This window comes from Euprymna scolopes, chromosome 19 (assembly GCF_053919585.1).
Source record: "Euprymna scolopes isolate OS-2025 chromosome 19, ASM5391958v1, whole genome shotgun sequence".
Taxonomy (NCBI): Eukaryota; Metazoa; Mollusca; class Cephalopoda; order Sepiida; family Sepiolidae; genus Euprymna; species Euprymna scolopes.
This window is the reverse complement of record NC_136500.1, coordinates 73,573,722-73,589,380: the sequence shown is the minus strand read 5'-3', so window position 1 is coordinate 73,589,380 and position 15,659 is coordinate 73,573,722. Positions and strand designations below refer to the sequence as shown.

Below are 15,659 nucleotides of genomic sequence, written 5' to 3'. Positions count from 1 at the left end.
CCAATCTCTGGTCCCCCCTCGCCAATCTTTCACGAAAAACACCCGTGTAGCTGAATCTACTGTGAAAAATTTCCCCCACTCTATATCTGTGCCTAAATCAAAACACGGATTCCATGAACAAAGCTTCTTTCTTAGAACTGCACGCCTGTGGAACTCTGTTCCGTCTGCCTGCTTCCCTCTGGACTACAACTTGGATGTCTTCAAGTCCAATGTTAACAAATTCCTAATGAACCGCCCCCTTAATTAAACACTTCATCAAATCTCCACACTAACGTAATGTACTTGCAATAACCCTTATCCCTGAGTGGCTTCCGGGCCTTGATAAGTGGTGATCACTGTGTAAAAAAAAACAAAAAAAAACATCTCTCTCTCTCTCTCTCGCGTCTCTCTTCCCACCCTCACTTTCTCCTCTGCCCAGCACATTCCTTTCTTTAGAAACACTCATACATGCACACAGACAACTCTCCTTACATAGATTCCTTGAGCAAGGAGTCGTCATAAAAAATAAGAGTTACTTCCTTATAGTACATAAAATTGCTGGAAAACCGACGTCTCTAACAAAATCTGTGCCAGTTTTGATAAAAAAAATAAATTATTTAGTCTAACATTTAGATATTAGTTATTCCAGAAAACGCTGGTAAAAAAAAAAAAAAAAAAAAAATGCTAATTATGCCCAAATATGTCGATTAGAATACCAAAAGGTTTTTATAAAGATTGCTAACACTTGTGACTCTATGTTCACGGTATTATTTACCCTTCTCAAATACATTTATACAGACATTCACCAGGGGGACGTTTTCTTACCCGAATTATCTCCCTTTGGTAATGAAAGAGTGCATTACTATCTGTGATGTAAAAAATATCACGCATTAAAATTCAACCATTTTGTTTACCCAAACTGGTTGTTGATAACACCTTTCTCTCTTCATTCAGTCTGACTGCTATGAGAATACTTTTCCACCATGTGTTCGTTCACAAACACACTTAACATGGTATGTAAGACTTCCCCCCTCTATTTAAACACACACACACACAAACGCACACGCACACGCGCACACATACACACAATAAATGTTATTTGTGTATTTTACTGTCTCTGAGTTGCTACTTTGTTTTCATGGGACATGCTTGTATTTGAATATATGTATATAGGAAATCTGCTACTGCTGGCTATCGGCCAAATCTCCTGGTGTTAACGGTCCTGGATATGACCTTAAACTATATCCAGTGGTGAGGCCCCAGCTTGCGGACTTTGGGGAGTGTGGAGCCACCCTTTAATTGCCATTGCTCCCAGGTCCACTCTGACCCAGAGTGGTAGTACCTGTTAGGGTCCCAACTATGGATTAAATAGAAACCGACTTGAAAACAACAAATATATTCTATTAAAAGAATTTTCTTCAAAATCTTTGGATTCGGCATTAAATAACCTGAAAAGGGTTGATATGCTGTAAAACAAAACCAACCAACCAACCAACCAACCAACCAACCTGGTATTAACAACAGTTAAATGAAATGTCTATAGGATAAAGAATAGTGATGAATTGTAGGAGAGAAGGATAGTCGCATACACATCCATCCTCTGGCTTTGCTGGGGAGGAAGAAAAATAAACTATAAGGAAAAAACTTTCTTCTGAATTTTTTTAGATGAGAATTGATTATTTATTATTTATTTATTTATTTCTAAAATTACATTTTCACCCCAAACAAGATACATTGCCACTTTGATGTAGGGGGCTACTATCAGGGACATAAACTACAGGGGTACTATATAGGGAGTTGGGCAGCAAGATGTCAGTTCACATTACACTTGAACTTCTGCATGTCAGTACAGTTGGGGAAGCAGGAACCCAGAAGGGAATTCCAAAGTCTAGCGGTTCTGGAGAAGAAACTACTCGAGTAGAATGCTCTCTTACATCTAGGGATCTCTACTGTGAAGGGGTGGGATTTAGCTGCTTGTCAGTTTTGTTGGGGGTATTTACGTCGAGGGGGCACAAGTGCTTGCAGTTTGTCAAAACATTCACTTACTTGTAGAACAGGCAGAGGGATGCAACATTTCGTTGATGGGACAGAGGCTGAAGTTTAAATGACAGTTCAGGATCTATCAGGTTGGTGACTCTCTTTTGAACCTTGTCTAGGAGCGAGAGACTAGTAGCAGATGCACTAGTAGCTTTCTAGCACGGTAGAGAGAACCTACCTTCTTTGCAGCGGTCTTGGCAATGCTCTCAATGTAATTGTTCCAACTTATGTGAACGTTAGGCCGAGGAGTTTAAAAGATGTAGTTTCAGATAAAGTCTTTGACCATTGCTATTGGTGGTAGAGAAGGTTTCTTGTAATTATTGAAGGAAACAAGTTTAGTCTTGGCAGCATTGAATGTGACCATCCATTTTTGTCCCCATTCCACTGCAGATTTGATGTCATCCTCTAGTGTTTCTGCCATTTCTTTAAATATGTGTTCATTTGTTTTTCTGTCGTGTCTGTTATAGAGCGTGGTGTCATCAGCATATATACCCATCTCACAGACAATTTTGTCAGGGAGGTGATTATTTATCATTTACACTATTTGTATTCTTCAGGCTACTGTTCTCATCTTGAGTGTTATTTTCACAATGTTTCAGTCGATGTAACCTCCAACCTTCTTCAGTCGAACTCGGGAATCATTTTGTTGAACTCAGGAATCTTGTGGATCAGTATCCTAGTGGATGAAGTACCTGGTAAAATTCAGTTGTAAAGTTACACTCTTCCAGAGGTTGAAGGTTCAATCCTCAGTGCAGGGCAACACTCAAAAATACAATTGCGAATTACTTAGAACTTGTATCCAGTTATGGTTACCGTAATGAGGGTAAGTTACCCTTGTGGATTAAATAAATGAGTTTGGCAGAAAGATTTTTGAGTTTGATAAGATACACCTGAAGAAGGTCGGTGGTTATATCGGCTGAAACGTTGTGAAAATAACACTCAAGATGAGAACAGTAGTGTGAAGAATTCAAATAATACAAGGAGAAACTTCTTCATGAAAATTGAAATCACTTTTATGCATACATTTTCGTAAGCAAAACAAGAGTTACGTTGCTAAGAATACAAAAATATTTACAGTCGATAGATGAAAACGTATTACAACCATGTGGTTGTTGCATTTACATTGATTGGATAAGAGAGAAGGTTAGTAACATTTATTGAAATAATTTTCGATAAATTTATAATTTTTACTTCCCTCGAGGCAGACCCAAAATGAATGAGAACCCCTGTACATTTATATTCTTCTTTTGAAATTTCTATAATTTTCAAGTCATAGATCAAATAAAATAAAGTTAAGTTTTGTATTTCCTTGCCGCCGTTATAATTGCGTGCTGTCATTTTTACCTTTTTTCACCACCAACACTCTGATCTTCATTTCTCTCCAGTTGAAATGAATGGCTTTCTCCTTAAAGAAGCTATCCTCCTTGTCAAGCTTATGAAGACTGACTTTTACTCTGGATATGAAATGGAAGATTTACATAAAATTTGTAGCCAAGACTTCTAGAAAAATGGTTCGATTATTCAATTGCTTCAGAAAGTACCCAGTTCCCGATACAATCCTTTAAATCAGGTGTCGGCAACTTAATCGACCCTGCTGGCTAGATTGCATTATAATAAAGGTTTGTGGCTAGATGAAGGCCATTAATGTAAAATCAAGGAAAATTATATACGCAGGCAAATATACATCTAAATATTTAAAACGATAATAAAAATAATCATTGAGAAATCAGAAAAACAAAAAGAAAACCTAAAATTAAAAAAACACCTAACAAAAATTAGTTTTCCTCAAGAAACGTCAAAATGCTTCGGAGTGGAAAAAACATCACCCGAAGTGAAATGAATTAAATTAGGATATGTATGTTTGAAACAGTTATTAAAAAGATAAAAACATAGCCGATTGAAAGATTTCAGCAACTTATATAGGGTAGGTGGAAAGAGTAAGTGATGGGGAGGGGGTCGCTGTTGAAGGAATAAAATGGAAAGTTGACTGAGACAACCTTTTCCTTTCTTAATTGTCCCTGCCTAAGGTCTGTCGCCAATTGACAGGTCAAATCGGCTCTCAATTTTTGTTTTATGTGTACTACTGAATATTTTATGCCGAAATGGAGGTGATTAAGTTTGGATCGTGTTTTTGCAGTCATAGTATTCAAATTCAGTTGGGTGGATCAGAGGACGATAGCAGCAGGTCTTTTGTTGAATTCGAAAGCCTCGTCTTTCATGTTAAAAAATAATCATGGATAATCAGACGCATGGGCAGGTCAGAATACCTTCAGGGGCTGGATCTGGCCTGCAGACTGTAGGTTGCTAACCCTTGCTTTAAATCATAAAAGTCAGATTAGTACTGCTTGGAGAATTCTTTCTAGCCTTAACAAAAGATAAAACTGACTTTGCAAATTAAGTGGGGGATGAACTCTTCACTTTTCTACAGCCCCTTTCACACAGAGAGATGTGGTTCGCCTGTTTCTAATCTATCATTACGTTTATGGTAGATGCTCGACTGAATCCCAATCTTTCATACTCCCTCTGTAAAACATTTATAGCAAAAATCTACCGATTTACAACCTCAGCAGAGAATTTTCCTTTCTCTATATCTCTTTGTACCAAAAAAAAACAAGAACTTCTATGAATGAAGTTTCTTTCCTAGAACTGTGGAAAAAAGCTGCTCCCCATCTTCAAGTCTAATGTAAAACAATACTGTTTTACAGGGGTGTTGTGTTTATATATTTTATTCACTCCCAGGCATCCGTCATAGCAGAAATGAAGTGACTGACGATATTTGGCTTGGATTTTCTCTGCCTCCATTTTGAGACCGTCGCTCCCTTATGGGGAGATTTGTTTGACCCAGCCTGTCTCTTTGGCGTCTCAAAAACCAACTTACCAATGCTTGTGCAGACCAGAACACGTGACACGTGACACATCACTTCTAGTTACCTGTTCAGATACTTTCCAGTGCAAACTTGACAACCTCTCAAAACATGACTTCAAATCGCTATTGTCTACTTATCACTAGATAGAAAAGCATATATATATATATATATATATATATATATATATATATATATATATATATATATATATATATGTACATATATATATACATATATATATATATATATATACATATATATATATATATGTACATATATATATATATATACATATATATATATACATATATATATATACATATATATATATACATATATATATATATACATATATATATATACATATATATATATATGTACATATATATATACATATATATATATATATATGTACATATATATATACATATATATATACATATATATATATATATATATATATATATATATATATATATACATATATATATATATATATGTACATATATATATACATATATATATATATATATATGTACATATATATATACATATATATATATATATATGTACATATATATATACATATATATATATATATATATATATATATATATATATATATATATATATATATATATATATATATTGTAACAATTTGTAAAATCGTAAAACCTGACGCTCTTTTCCGAGAGAAACAATGGACAGTTTCTGCCAATGTGAAATTTTCTTTTTTTTTTCCAGTTTCAATTGCGTTTTTTTTTTTTTTTTTTTAAGAATTTTCTTTTGATGACTGGGAAATATATTGTTAATTGTATGTCAATGAATGTAACGTGCATAATGAAATCTTGAGATGTATAATAATGTACTGACAATAGCGCCATAAAACAACACCTAATATTCCATGATAAAAACCTACAATCGTCCGATATTAGAAATATCTTAACTAACAATACTACAATTTGATACCTTAACAATTTCACACAAAACTAACATTTCTAAAAGCCATACTAATTAAATAAACTACAACCTCTTATTAACCAGATCTCATTTAATATCAGGACAAATATACTAACCATATTCAACAACTAACAATAAATAAATAATTAAATAAATAAAATATAAAATAAGAAAATCAAAATTAAAAATAAAAATAATTAGTCGCTACCCATCCTGCACCCACCTTTATAAACAATAATAATAATAAAAAAGAACTAACTATAAATACACCAAGCTTCAATCAAGAAAATGACAACAACAACAATCGCTCCTGGCCGATTGAAAGCGCTTGAGAAGAATATGGCCGAACAACAACTACTGAGCGCCATAATATACAATATGCCAGCCAAAATAAAAAAGTACACTCGGCGAATTGAAAACTTATCCAACAAAATTGGAAAAAAGAAGAACCCTGCCATGTTCAACCAGACGTGCTTTAATAATGACTTGCTGCGAAAATATACAAAGACAGACAGACAGACAGATAGATAGATAGATAGATAGATAGATAGATAGATAGATAGATGGATAAACAGATACATAGATAGATAAACTGATAATTAAATAATTTACTACTTCTGCTCGACCACTCTATAACAATACTCGTTGAGTCGTCCTCTTGGATAATCACTTCATCTAATTATGCTGGTTGTTTCAAATCCCGGACCTTGATAACTCATTAGTAAAACAATAAACAGTCATAATAATTTTTTTATATATAAACGCTGTTATTGAAGAGTGAAAGAAAAACAAATGAACAAACCACCACAACAAAATGAGAGCAACATCAACTCTTTATGCTGAAATAAAAATGTCCTCGCTAAGCTTGCTCCCATTTGGGGGGGGGGGCTGTATTTTCCGACTTACCTTCTTGGGTGAAAAAAAAATTGCTATCGTCGATTAGACCAGATTGCATATTATTATGAGAATACTCATGACAGTTTTCTGAGTCTTACTACTTCCGTAATGACTCATAACAAATTGGAAATAGGTGCTTTGTTTGTGACACCATCACTAAAAGATTGCTTTACAAAGACAACTGGTTTAGTTTTTCAACAAAGCGCCCCTTTCCTAGATGCATTGCCTCCGCCCCAGCTGGGGATTTCCACTTACCCCACTGTATGGTAACTCCATATATGGCACAGTCACGTTGATACAATGGTTCTCACTAAATCATTGAAATGAAGCAACAATGAACCTGGCCAGTATATATTCATTTATTCAAGTGATGTTCTGCCAGTTACAGGCATTGATGGCTATGACTCTATATCTATCTCCCTCTAAAGGATGACATTGATTTTCCATGAGGATAGGTGGCCATGTGAGAATACTAGGTGCTGTATAGGGTGGCGGGACAGCAACTGCTTCCCTCCACTAGTCTGTGGGTGACCTTTGAGCAAGGTTGAGAACTCATTTCAGCCCCTTCCAATAAGGATAGTGTGAGATCATGGAAAACTGGTGACTGATGTAATAGGGAAGCCATCAGGAATGTTGATGGTTTCGTATCTCATTGTGCTGACCAAAATATTTTTTTGGGTATAATAGTTAGGACAATCGCCCAATATGTGCACTGCTCGGACAGAAAGAAACTGCAACCTATTGTCTGTACAATTGCAAAGAAAGTTATGGCAATGTATCAAAACACTTTTGAGAAACAGCATGAATGGGGTTCTGAATGATGAGCAACAATGAATTCATAAATGCCTAGAGGGAGTGGGAGATAGAAATAGTTATAGCCATCAATGCTTGTACCAGGCAGGGCACTACTTGAATAAATGAATGGTAACCCTTCAGAATATAAGAGGGATGCTAACAGTTGCTACACATTGCCCAAAGATGATCTGGAATTGTGCAAGGCATAGGTGTTTATTTCCCTTATGTATTATACATACTTGTTTACCGGGATACATACAGCGCCTAGTATTCTCAACAAGTCATCCATCTAGTATTGGCCAGATTCTTCATTGCTTACCTTCAGTGATCTAATGAGAACCAGGGTGTCAACGTGATTATGTTATATATTGGAAAATAGAAAATAAATCAGAACTCACCAAGGATGACGTTGGTTTTCCATGAAGGCTGTGTGAATTGATGTTCTACATATTTCTGTGTGAAGCTGAGAGAACCAGCAACGCTGAAGAGCAGGACACAAGTGGAGAGAAGAGTGAAATCATACACTGGGTTTTTCAAAACTCTCAATAATGATTTCGGTAATTCTAGAAAAAAAAAGATGCAAAGAAAAAGACTATTTACATAAGTAAAAGAAGACACTTTTTCTTTTGTTGAACGTGGGTACATGTTCTTATGAAGAATAAATTTCAATTTGATTTAATTTTTCTGTAAATATAAAAGAATTAGTCATATTAATTATCAGAACTATCTATCTATCTATCTATCTATCTATCTATATATATATATATATATATATATATATATATATATATATATATATATATATATACAGTGATGATCATATTTATTGGCACGGTAAAATAAAAGTTAAATTTTGTCTAATAAATTCTAAAAAAGGGATTAAATTAAAGAAAATAACAAAGTACATTATGTATTTTTAACTGGCCTTTCCGATGCAGCAATCGGATTTTAGAAAAAATAAATAACAAAGGAACAACAAACATAATTGCAAAAAAACCTTGTTCAAAATTATTGGCACGATTTATTTAATAATCAATTGTATAGCCTTTGGCCTTGATTACCTTCCTTAGTCGCTTTTCATAGTTTACAACCAAGTTGTTGCACTCTTCAGTAGTAATTTTAGCCCACTCTTCCTGACAATAATCCTCCAATTGAATAAGATTCTTAGGCTTCCTTTGCATTACCCTCAATTTTAATGTTCTCCATAAATTTTCAATTGGATTAAGGTCTGGGCTTTGTGATGGCCACTCCAAAACATTAATATGATTGTCCTCAAGCCATTTCTTAGTCAGTTTAGCCGAATGCTTTGGGTCATTATCTTGCATAAACCACCAACGACGACCAAGTGAGAGCTCTTTAGCAGAGTCTTTCAGGTTTTCATCCAATATTTTAACATAATCTTCCTTTTTTATGCTACCTGTGACCTTAACAAGTCGCCCTGGTCCAGAGGCAGCAAAGGATCCCCAAAACATCAAACTGCCTCCACCGTGCTTCACTGTGGGTATGGTGTTCTTAGGCAGGAAAGCTTCGCCAGATTTTCTGTAAATATAAGACACTTTATTATGGCCAAATAACTCTATTTTCGTTTCGTCAGTCCATAGAACACGTTTCCAGAATGCAACATCTTTATCAATATGACGTTTTGCAAAGGCTAGCCTTGCTTTCAGGTGCATAGGCTTCAATAAGGGAGTCTTTCTCGGACGACATGCTTTTAAACCAGCTCTCTTCAAAACTCTACCAACTGTATGTCGAGATACATTCACTCCAGAGGTGCTCTGTTCATCAACAATCTCCCCAACAGAGATCCTTGGGTTTTGTTTTACTTGTCGAATAATTTTCCGTTCATCTCTTGGGGAAAGAATCCTTTTTCTCCCTCTACCCTCTAAACTCATAACGTGGCCTTGCGATTTGAACTTGTTTATTATGGCTCTAACAGTGGATTTGGGAAGGTTTAGCTTCTTTGAAATCTTATCATAGCCCTCCCCATTGGTATGGCATGCTACAACAAGCTTCCTGACGTCTTCGCTGTGTTCCTTAGTTTTAACCATGGCGATTGAAAATTATAATTTAGTCACTTATAATAGTTTAAATAAATCGCTATCTAAAAATTATCTGAAAAAAATTATTCACTGAATTAGCGTTAAACAAGCATAATATGGCTATAAAAAAGTTCAGAAAGCACGTAAACCGGAAATTGATTGATATTATACTGATACTAAAAGAAAAACAAAGCCGTGCCAATAATTTTGAACAAGGGTTTTTTGCAATTATGTTTGTTGTTCTTTTGTTATTTATTTTTTCTAAAATCCGATTGCTGCATCGGAAAGGCCAGTTAAAAATACGTAATATACTTTGTTATTTTCTTTAATTTAATCCCTTTTTTAGAATTTATTAGACAAAATTTAACTTTTATTTTACCGTGCCAATAAATATGATCATCACTGTATATATATACATATATATATATATATAAAAGAGAAAGAAAATTAAAGCAATAAGTTGAACTTTACAATCAAAATTTATTGTTCGATTGAACACTCCAAAAAACAATTTACAAAGTCCTTATTCTGCGGAGTTTATCGTAAGTTTATCTTTATTTCCATGGCAGGTGTTCGACTGAGCTTCAGTCTATGGCCCCCTCCGCTGAAAAATATTTGCAACAAATACTCGTCTAGCTATAACTGTCAATAATGTTCCTTACTCTCTATTAGTGCCTAAATCTAAATGAAAATTCCATGAGTTGCAAAATTTCTTTCCCAGAACTGTTCGTCTGTGGAAAATAGTACAGCGGGACTGCTTCCCAGCTGATTATAAAATGGTCGTTTTTAAATCTAATGTAAATAAGTTCTTGTTGAGTTATTCCCTTAAATAATCAAACCCTTCCCAAGTTCTTCTATTACCGATCAGTGTTGTCTCAGTTTATTCGACGCACAGTAACCCTTGTCCTCAAAATTGGACCTTGATAAACGGTGACCTTCTTGTTAACTAGTTTTTCTCACCCAATGATAATTTGACGTAGAATCGAAAATGTTAATGACACCTATGGAAGTTACATTATTTTTTCTTTTGTTTCATAGAAAACAGATAATACAAAAAAGAGAAAAATTATTTAAAGAATCTTTGCTTATAGATATACTAGCATGAAGAACGAACGTTGCCTGGGATTGAATGATGATCAACAAATGTTTGACATTCTCATATTCTTATTCCCATCGAAATTGGTGAAATCGCACGTTTCTCAATCAAATTGATTATAATCGATATAATAGTACACACACACACACACACACACACACACACACACATACACACACACACACACACACACACATATATATCTATATATCTATAAAAGTGAACGTGTCTGTCTGTCTGTCTGTCTGTGTACATTTCCCTACGCAATAACTCTGTCAATTTTTAGTCTATAGACTCGAAATTTGAAATACCGGGTACTGAGATTTGGAAAAATCGATGTGACGGGTGTCAGCCAGAAATTTGGCTGTTAAGGGGTCAAATTTCAACGATTTGACCTTTAAGAACTCTACCAAACTCCTCCGACAATTTTGGGTCTAGACACTTGAAATTTTAGATATAGGTTCCTTGAACCTGGATCTAACTTAATAAAGTGATTTGAGCCCGAAACTATAAATTTTAAGGGGTCATAATAGGGGTCAAATTAAAAAAAAATTGACTTTTTTTTTGTTTTGCTAAGCGTACACCTCAAAACACCCGGGCAAAGCCGGGCTGAAATGCTAGTATATATATATTAAATGAAAGATGTGGAATAAAAGTTATATATGACTTTATAATATCATAAGAATAATAAGGAAAAGTTAAGGGGAAAAGGAAAATGAAGAAAAAAAACTCCTAAGACCATGGCATTTGAAGCCAAATGCTTCTCATCAGAAGAGGAGAAGAGCCATAATTATACCAAATACAAATATAGAAAAAAACTGGCTTAGTTACATTTAGTTATTAAATGAGAATGAAGGAATTACCCTTACAGGTTGCACCTACTTTTACCATATTAGCCTATTCCTTGTGGGTGTGTGCGTGTGTGATTTTGATATTTGTGTATGCCCCATCACTATATATATATATATATATATATATATATATATATATATATATACTAGGCTACCCGTAACCCATTATATTAACTACGGAATTCATGTATGAGCGTGACACTTGTGACGTAAACAAAATATTTTTTTTTGACATAACAGAAACATTTCTATGAAAGTATATTAAAATGAAAAAAAGAATATAGATATCTATGAGTCGTTTTGCTTATTATAATTGGTTATTTTTGAAAAAATAATTTACAGTTACTGAATGATAAGTGGTTGGCCATACTTATAGGTAAATGTGCACTGAACAGATACCATAATACTTATTATAGTTAAATTCAAATTTTGATATATCTGCTTTGTTTTTTTTGTTTTTTTTACATCGTTCATTTCTGTATTATGTTTAAGTTATTTTAAACCCCAATCTTCCCATGTTAAATAATAATTTCGAAATAATAACGTTAATATTTCAGTGCGCAGGTCAAAATCTACAAAAGAAGCGATTTGTGTTTATTTGTTAACATTTGTATGGGTTAAAGTTTATGCGCGCATGGGTAATCGGATGCTGTAAACCGGAAAGTGGGTTACATACATCGTTACAAGGTCATTTGAGTTTTATAATTATATATAAATATATACACACACACACACACACATATATATATATATATATATATATATATATATATATATATATATATATGGCATAATCGCGTTGACAAACCGGTTCTCATCAGATCAGCAAAGTTAAGCAACATTGAACCTGGGTGACCATTTGGGAATTCTAAGCATTGTAGGTGCTCTCCACTTATCTCGGCATTTGTTTCTATTCGTCGTCGTCCTGTACACACATTTCACTTGCCACTGGTATTTAACAATGTCGACTCAGGAGAGGTGGGGTTGGATATTGTGCACCTCTTGCCACAAAAATTTCATGTGCAGGCACCCGTGGATATCCATAGCCTGTCAAAGATTGAAGGAGCCTGTGCTGTCATATATATATATATATATATATATATATATATATATATATATATATATATATATATATATATATATATAATGACCATGAACCTAATTTTTATGATAACCCCTCCATTAGATTGATCTGCGCATCTAGCTCTGACTTGGGTGCGGTAAGCAAAAACATCTTAGATAGAATCTCCCCTCTATTAAAGAAAAAGTTAGCTTCCCCCTTTGGCAAAATTCGAATTCTGTAATTAATTGGTTTGTTTCCCTTAAAAATAAACACCTCCTTAACTTCATAACCTTTGACATCAACAATTATTATCAATCAATTTCACCGATCCTCTTAAATAAGGCCCTAATCTTTGCTAAAAGAAATTCTGACTTAACTCATTTGGAAATTAAATTAATTCTCCTACCCAGAAAATCCTTTATACAATTTAACAATAAGTTTTGGACTAGAAAAGATACCCCTAATAATTTTGACATCTTTATAGGCGCTTCTGATTCTGCTGAGGTTACAGATTCAGTGGGACTCTTCTTACTGAAAGAACTTAAATACCACTTTAAACATATCCAAGGGGGCCTTTATAGAGACGATGCTCTATTTACAACAACAGCCAGGCCAAAAGAGTATAATAATACAATTAAAAAAATTACATAACTTTTTCAATAATTTTGGCCTTTCTATAATTATTGAACCAAATAAAAAAACTTCAGATTTTCTAGACATTACACTTAATCTTAATACTGAAACTTACAGCCCTATCATAAACCAAACCTTACGCTTTTAAACGTCCATAAATCTTCTAACCACCCCAATTCAATTATAAAATCTATAGTACCATCCGTCTCTAGAAGAATTTCTACGCTCTCAGCCGATAAAAAAACCTTTAATCAAAATGCTACTTTCTTCAATAATGCCTAAAGAAGTTCAGGATACAATGAAAAGATTCAATATAACCATTATGCTCCACCTGTATGCCATCTTAAATCTGTAATCACACACAATATGACTCGCAAGAAACCAGTTCAAATAACAAGATCTGCTGCTATCAATAGCAATGGTCCACTCCACAAATATAATACGAACCAACATGCTAATCGTAATACTTCTAACCCACCTTGTCGTACTAGGAGAAAGAAAAATATTTGGTTTAATCCTCCATTTAGCGTAAATGTTAAAACTAATATACCTAAAGAATTCTTCAATATTGTAGAAAACTCTTTCAAATACCCACACAGATATAGTTCAATTTTTAATAAAAACTCAATAAGAATTTCTTATTCAACTATGCCTAATTTAGCACAAAGAATCTTAGCATCTAATTACAAAAAAAATTAAATCAGCCCAAAAAATCCCTTTCCCAATCCAACCAAAAAGCAACTGCAACTGTATTAACAAACATCTTTGCCCACTCAATAATGATTGCATCCATAAAGATGTAATATATTCATGCACAATTACAGAGATCCCACGCAATTCTCCCATAATAGACAATAACATTTTGCTACCAAATTATCCTTCCTCCGACCCTCCCTCTGATATAATTATTAATCCAACAAACGAATCAACCAGCCCCTCTATTTTCAATCATACAACCAGCTATAATAATAATAATAATAATAATAATAATAATAATAATAATAATAATAATAATAATAATAATAATATTTTTCATAGCAGCCATCCTAACACTGACAACACTAATTATCCCCTCCAAACCAATCCTGCTACAATCACTGTCCTACACTCTGTTCATCAAAATGAACAAAATTTAAATTCTCTTCCCAGTATAAATCAACAAATTAATATTAATTCTCGACCCCGAGCTATTAATAAAACATATACATATATAGGTGCTGCTTCAACTTTAATAAAGAAAAGAATTTCAACCCACACTTCTTCTTTCAATAACCAAAATTCTAATAATAACCAGGGAACTTCTCTAACTAGACTGGTTAAAAAGCTTAACTCTGCAATACCCACTTTTCAATTAAATGGACCATCCTAAAAGAAGTTAAGTCTTACACTCCAGGATCTAAGTATTGTCACCTCTGTACATCTGAAGCTATAACTATTATAACCTCCCCTCAAAGTAGTGATATAATAAACTCTAAAAACGAACTGATCTCCTATTGCAAACATATGTCCAAGTTTAAATATGGTAAATTTGAAATTACATAGCTATTAATTTAACCCTTCAAATATATATCTTTCTCCATAATTTTTTTTTTATCTTACCTTCTAAGCTTTTTATATTTTTAATTTTATTTGTTTTTCTTTATTTCTTTGGCCGGTTTTCCATCTGCTGTCTCCGTTTTATGGTATAAGTATACCTATTAATTAAATATATACATCAACCTACTCATTTTTATTCTATGTATTTGTTTACTTATATTTTACTATATGCATTTACATACACATTTATTTGCCTTATTCCGGAGTTTGTAGATACCGGCCAGTCCCTCCCCTTAATTTGTATTTAAGTATGCATGTATGTTTTTGTTTAACTTGTATATGTTTTTAGATATGTTTTTTGATATGTGTATATATTTATGCATGCGTTTGTGTGTATTTGTATATATATATGTATATATATGTGTGTGTGTATGTGTATTATTGTTTATGTATACATGTATATATATGTATATGCGTGTGTGTATGTATGTACATGTATGTGTGCATTTGTGTGTCTGTATGTATGTATATGTATGTGTATGTATATATATATATATATGTATATGTATGTGTATATATGTATATATAGTTTTTTTTTAACTTTTTAATTTTCTATTTTTAATTTATTTACTTTCATTTTTTTTATTATTTAATTAATATAATAGACGCTCCATTTCATAAACTTACCCATTTATTTGTTCTTCTGACCCGTGTTTCTTAATTCAATTCTGGGACTTTCACGTGCATATCTAAGTTGACCTAATTATTAACGCTAACTTCCGCGCTTTTTGTCTGGGTCGGTTTGACCTTGCTTTTCAAATTTAAACTTTCACCGCTTTTTTTTTTTTTTAAACCTTAATTTACTTGATTCCTCCAGCCTTGACAGACGTGTTTTAAATATTCTCT

General features: G+C 33.4%; 1 protein-coding gene across 5 annotated transcripts in view; it reads right to left on the bottom strand.

The window, feature by feature from the left end:
* LOC145239747 (solute carrier organic anion transporter family member 2A1-like) overlaps nucleotides 1-15,659 on the bottom strand; it is a 136,648-nt gene that overhangs the window by 28,029 nt on the left and 92,960 nt on the right. For all 5 annotated transcript variants that reach the window (XM_080103149.1, XM_080103148.1, XM_080103150.1 and 2 more), the window contains one exon: nucleotides 7,934-8,098. In XM_080103149.1, coding sequence (XP_079959275.1) covers nucleotides 7,934-8,098 — 165 coding nt within the window. The remainder of the gene's footprint in view (nucleotides 1-7,933; nucleotides 8,099-15,659) is intronic.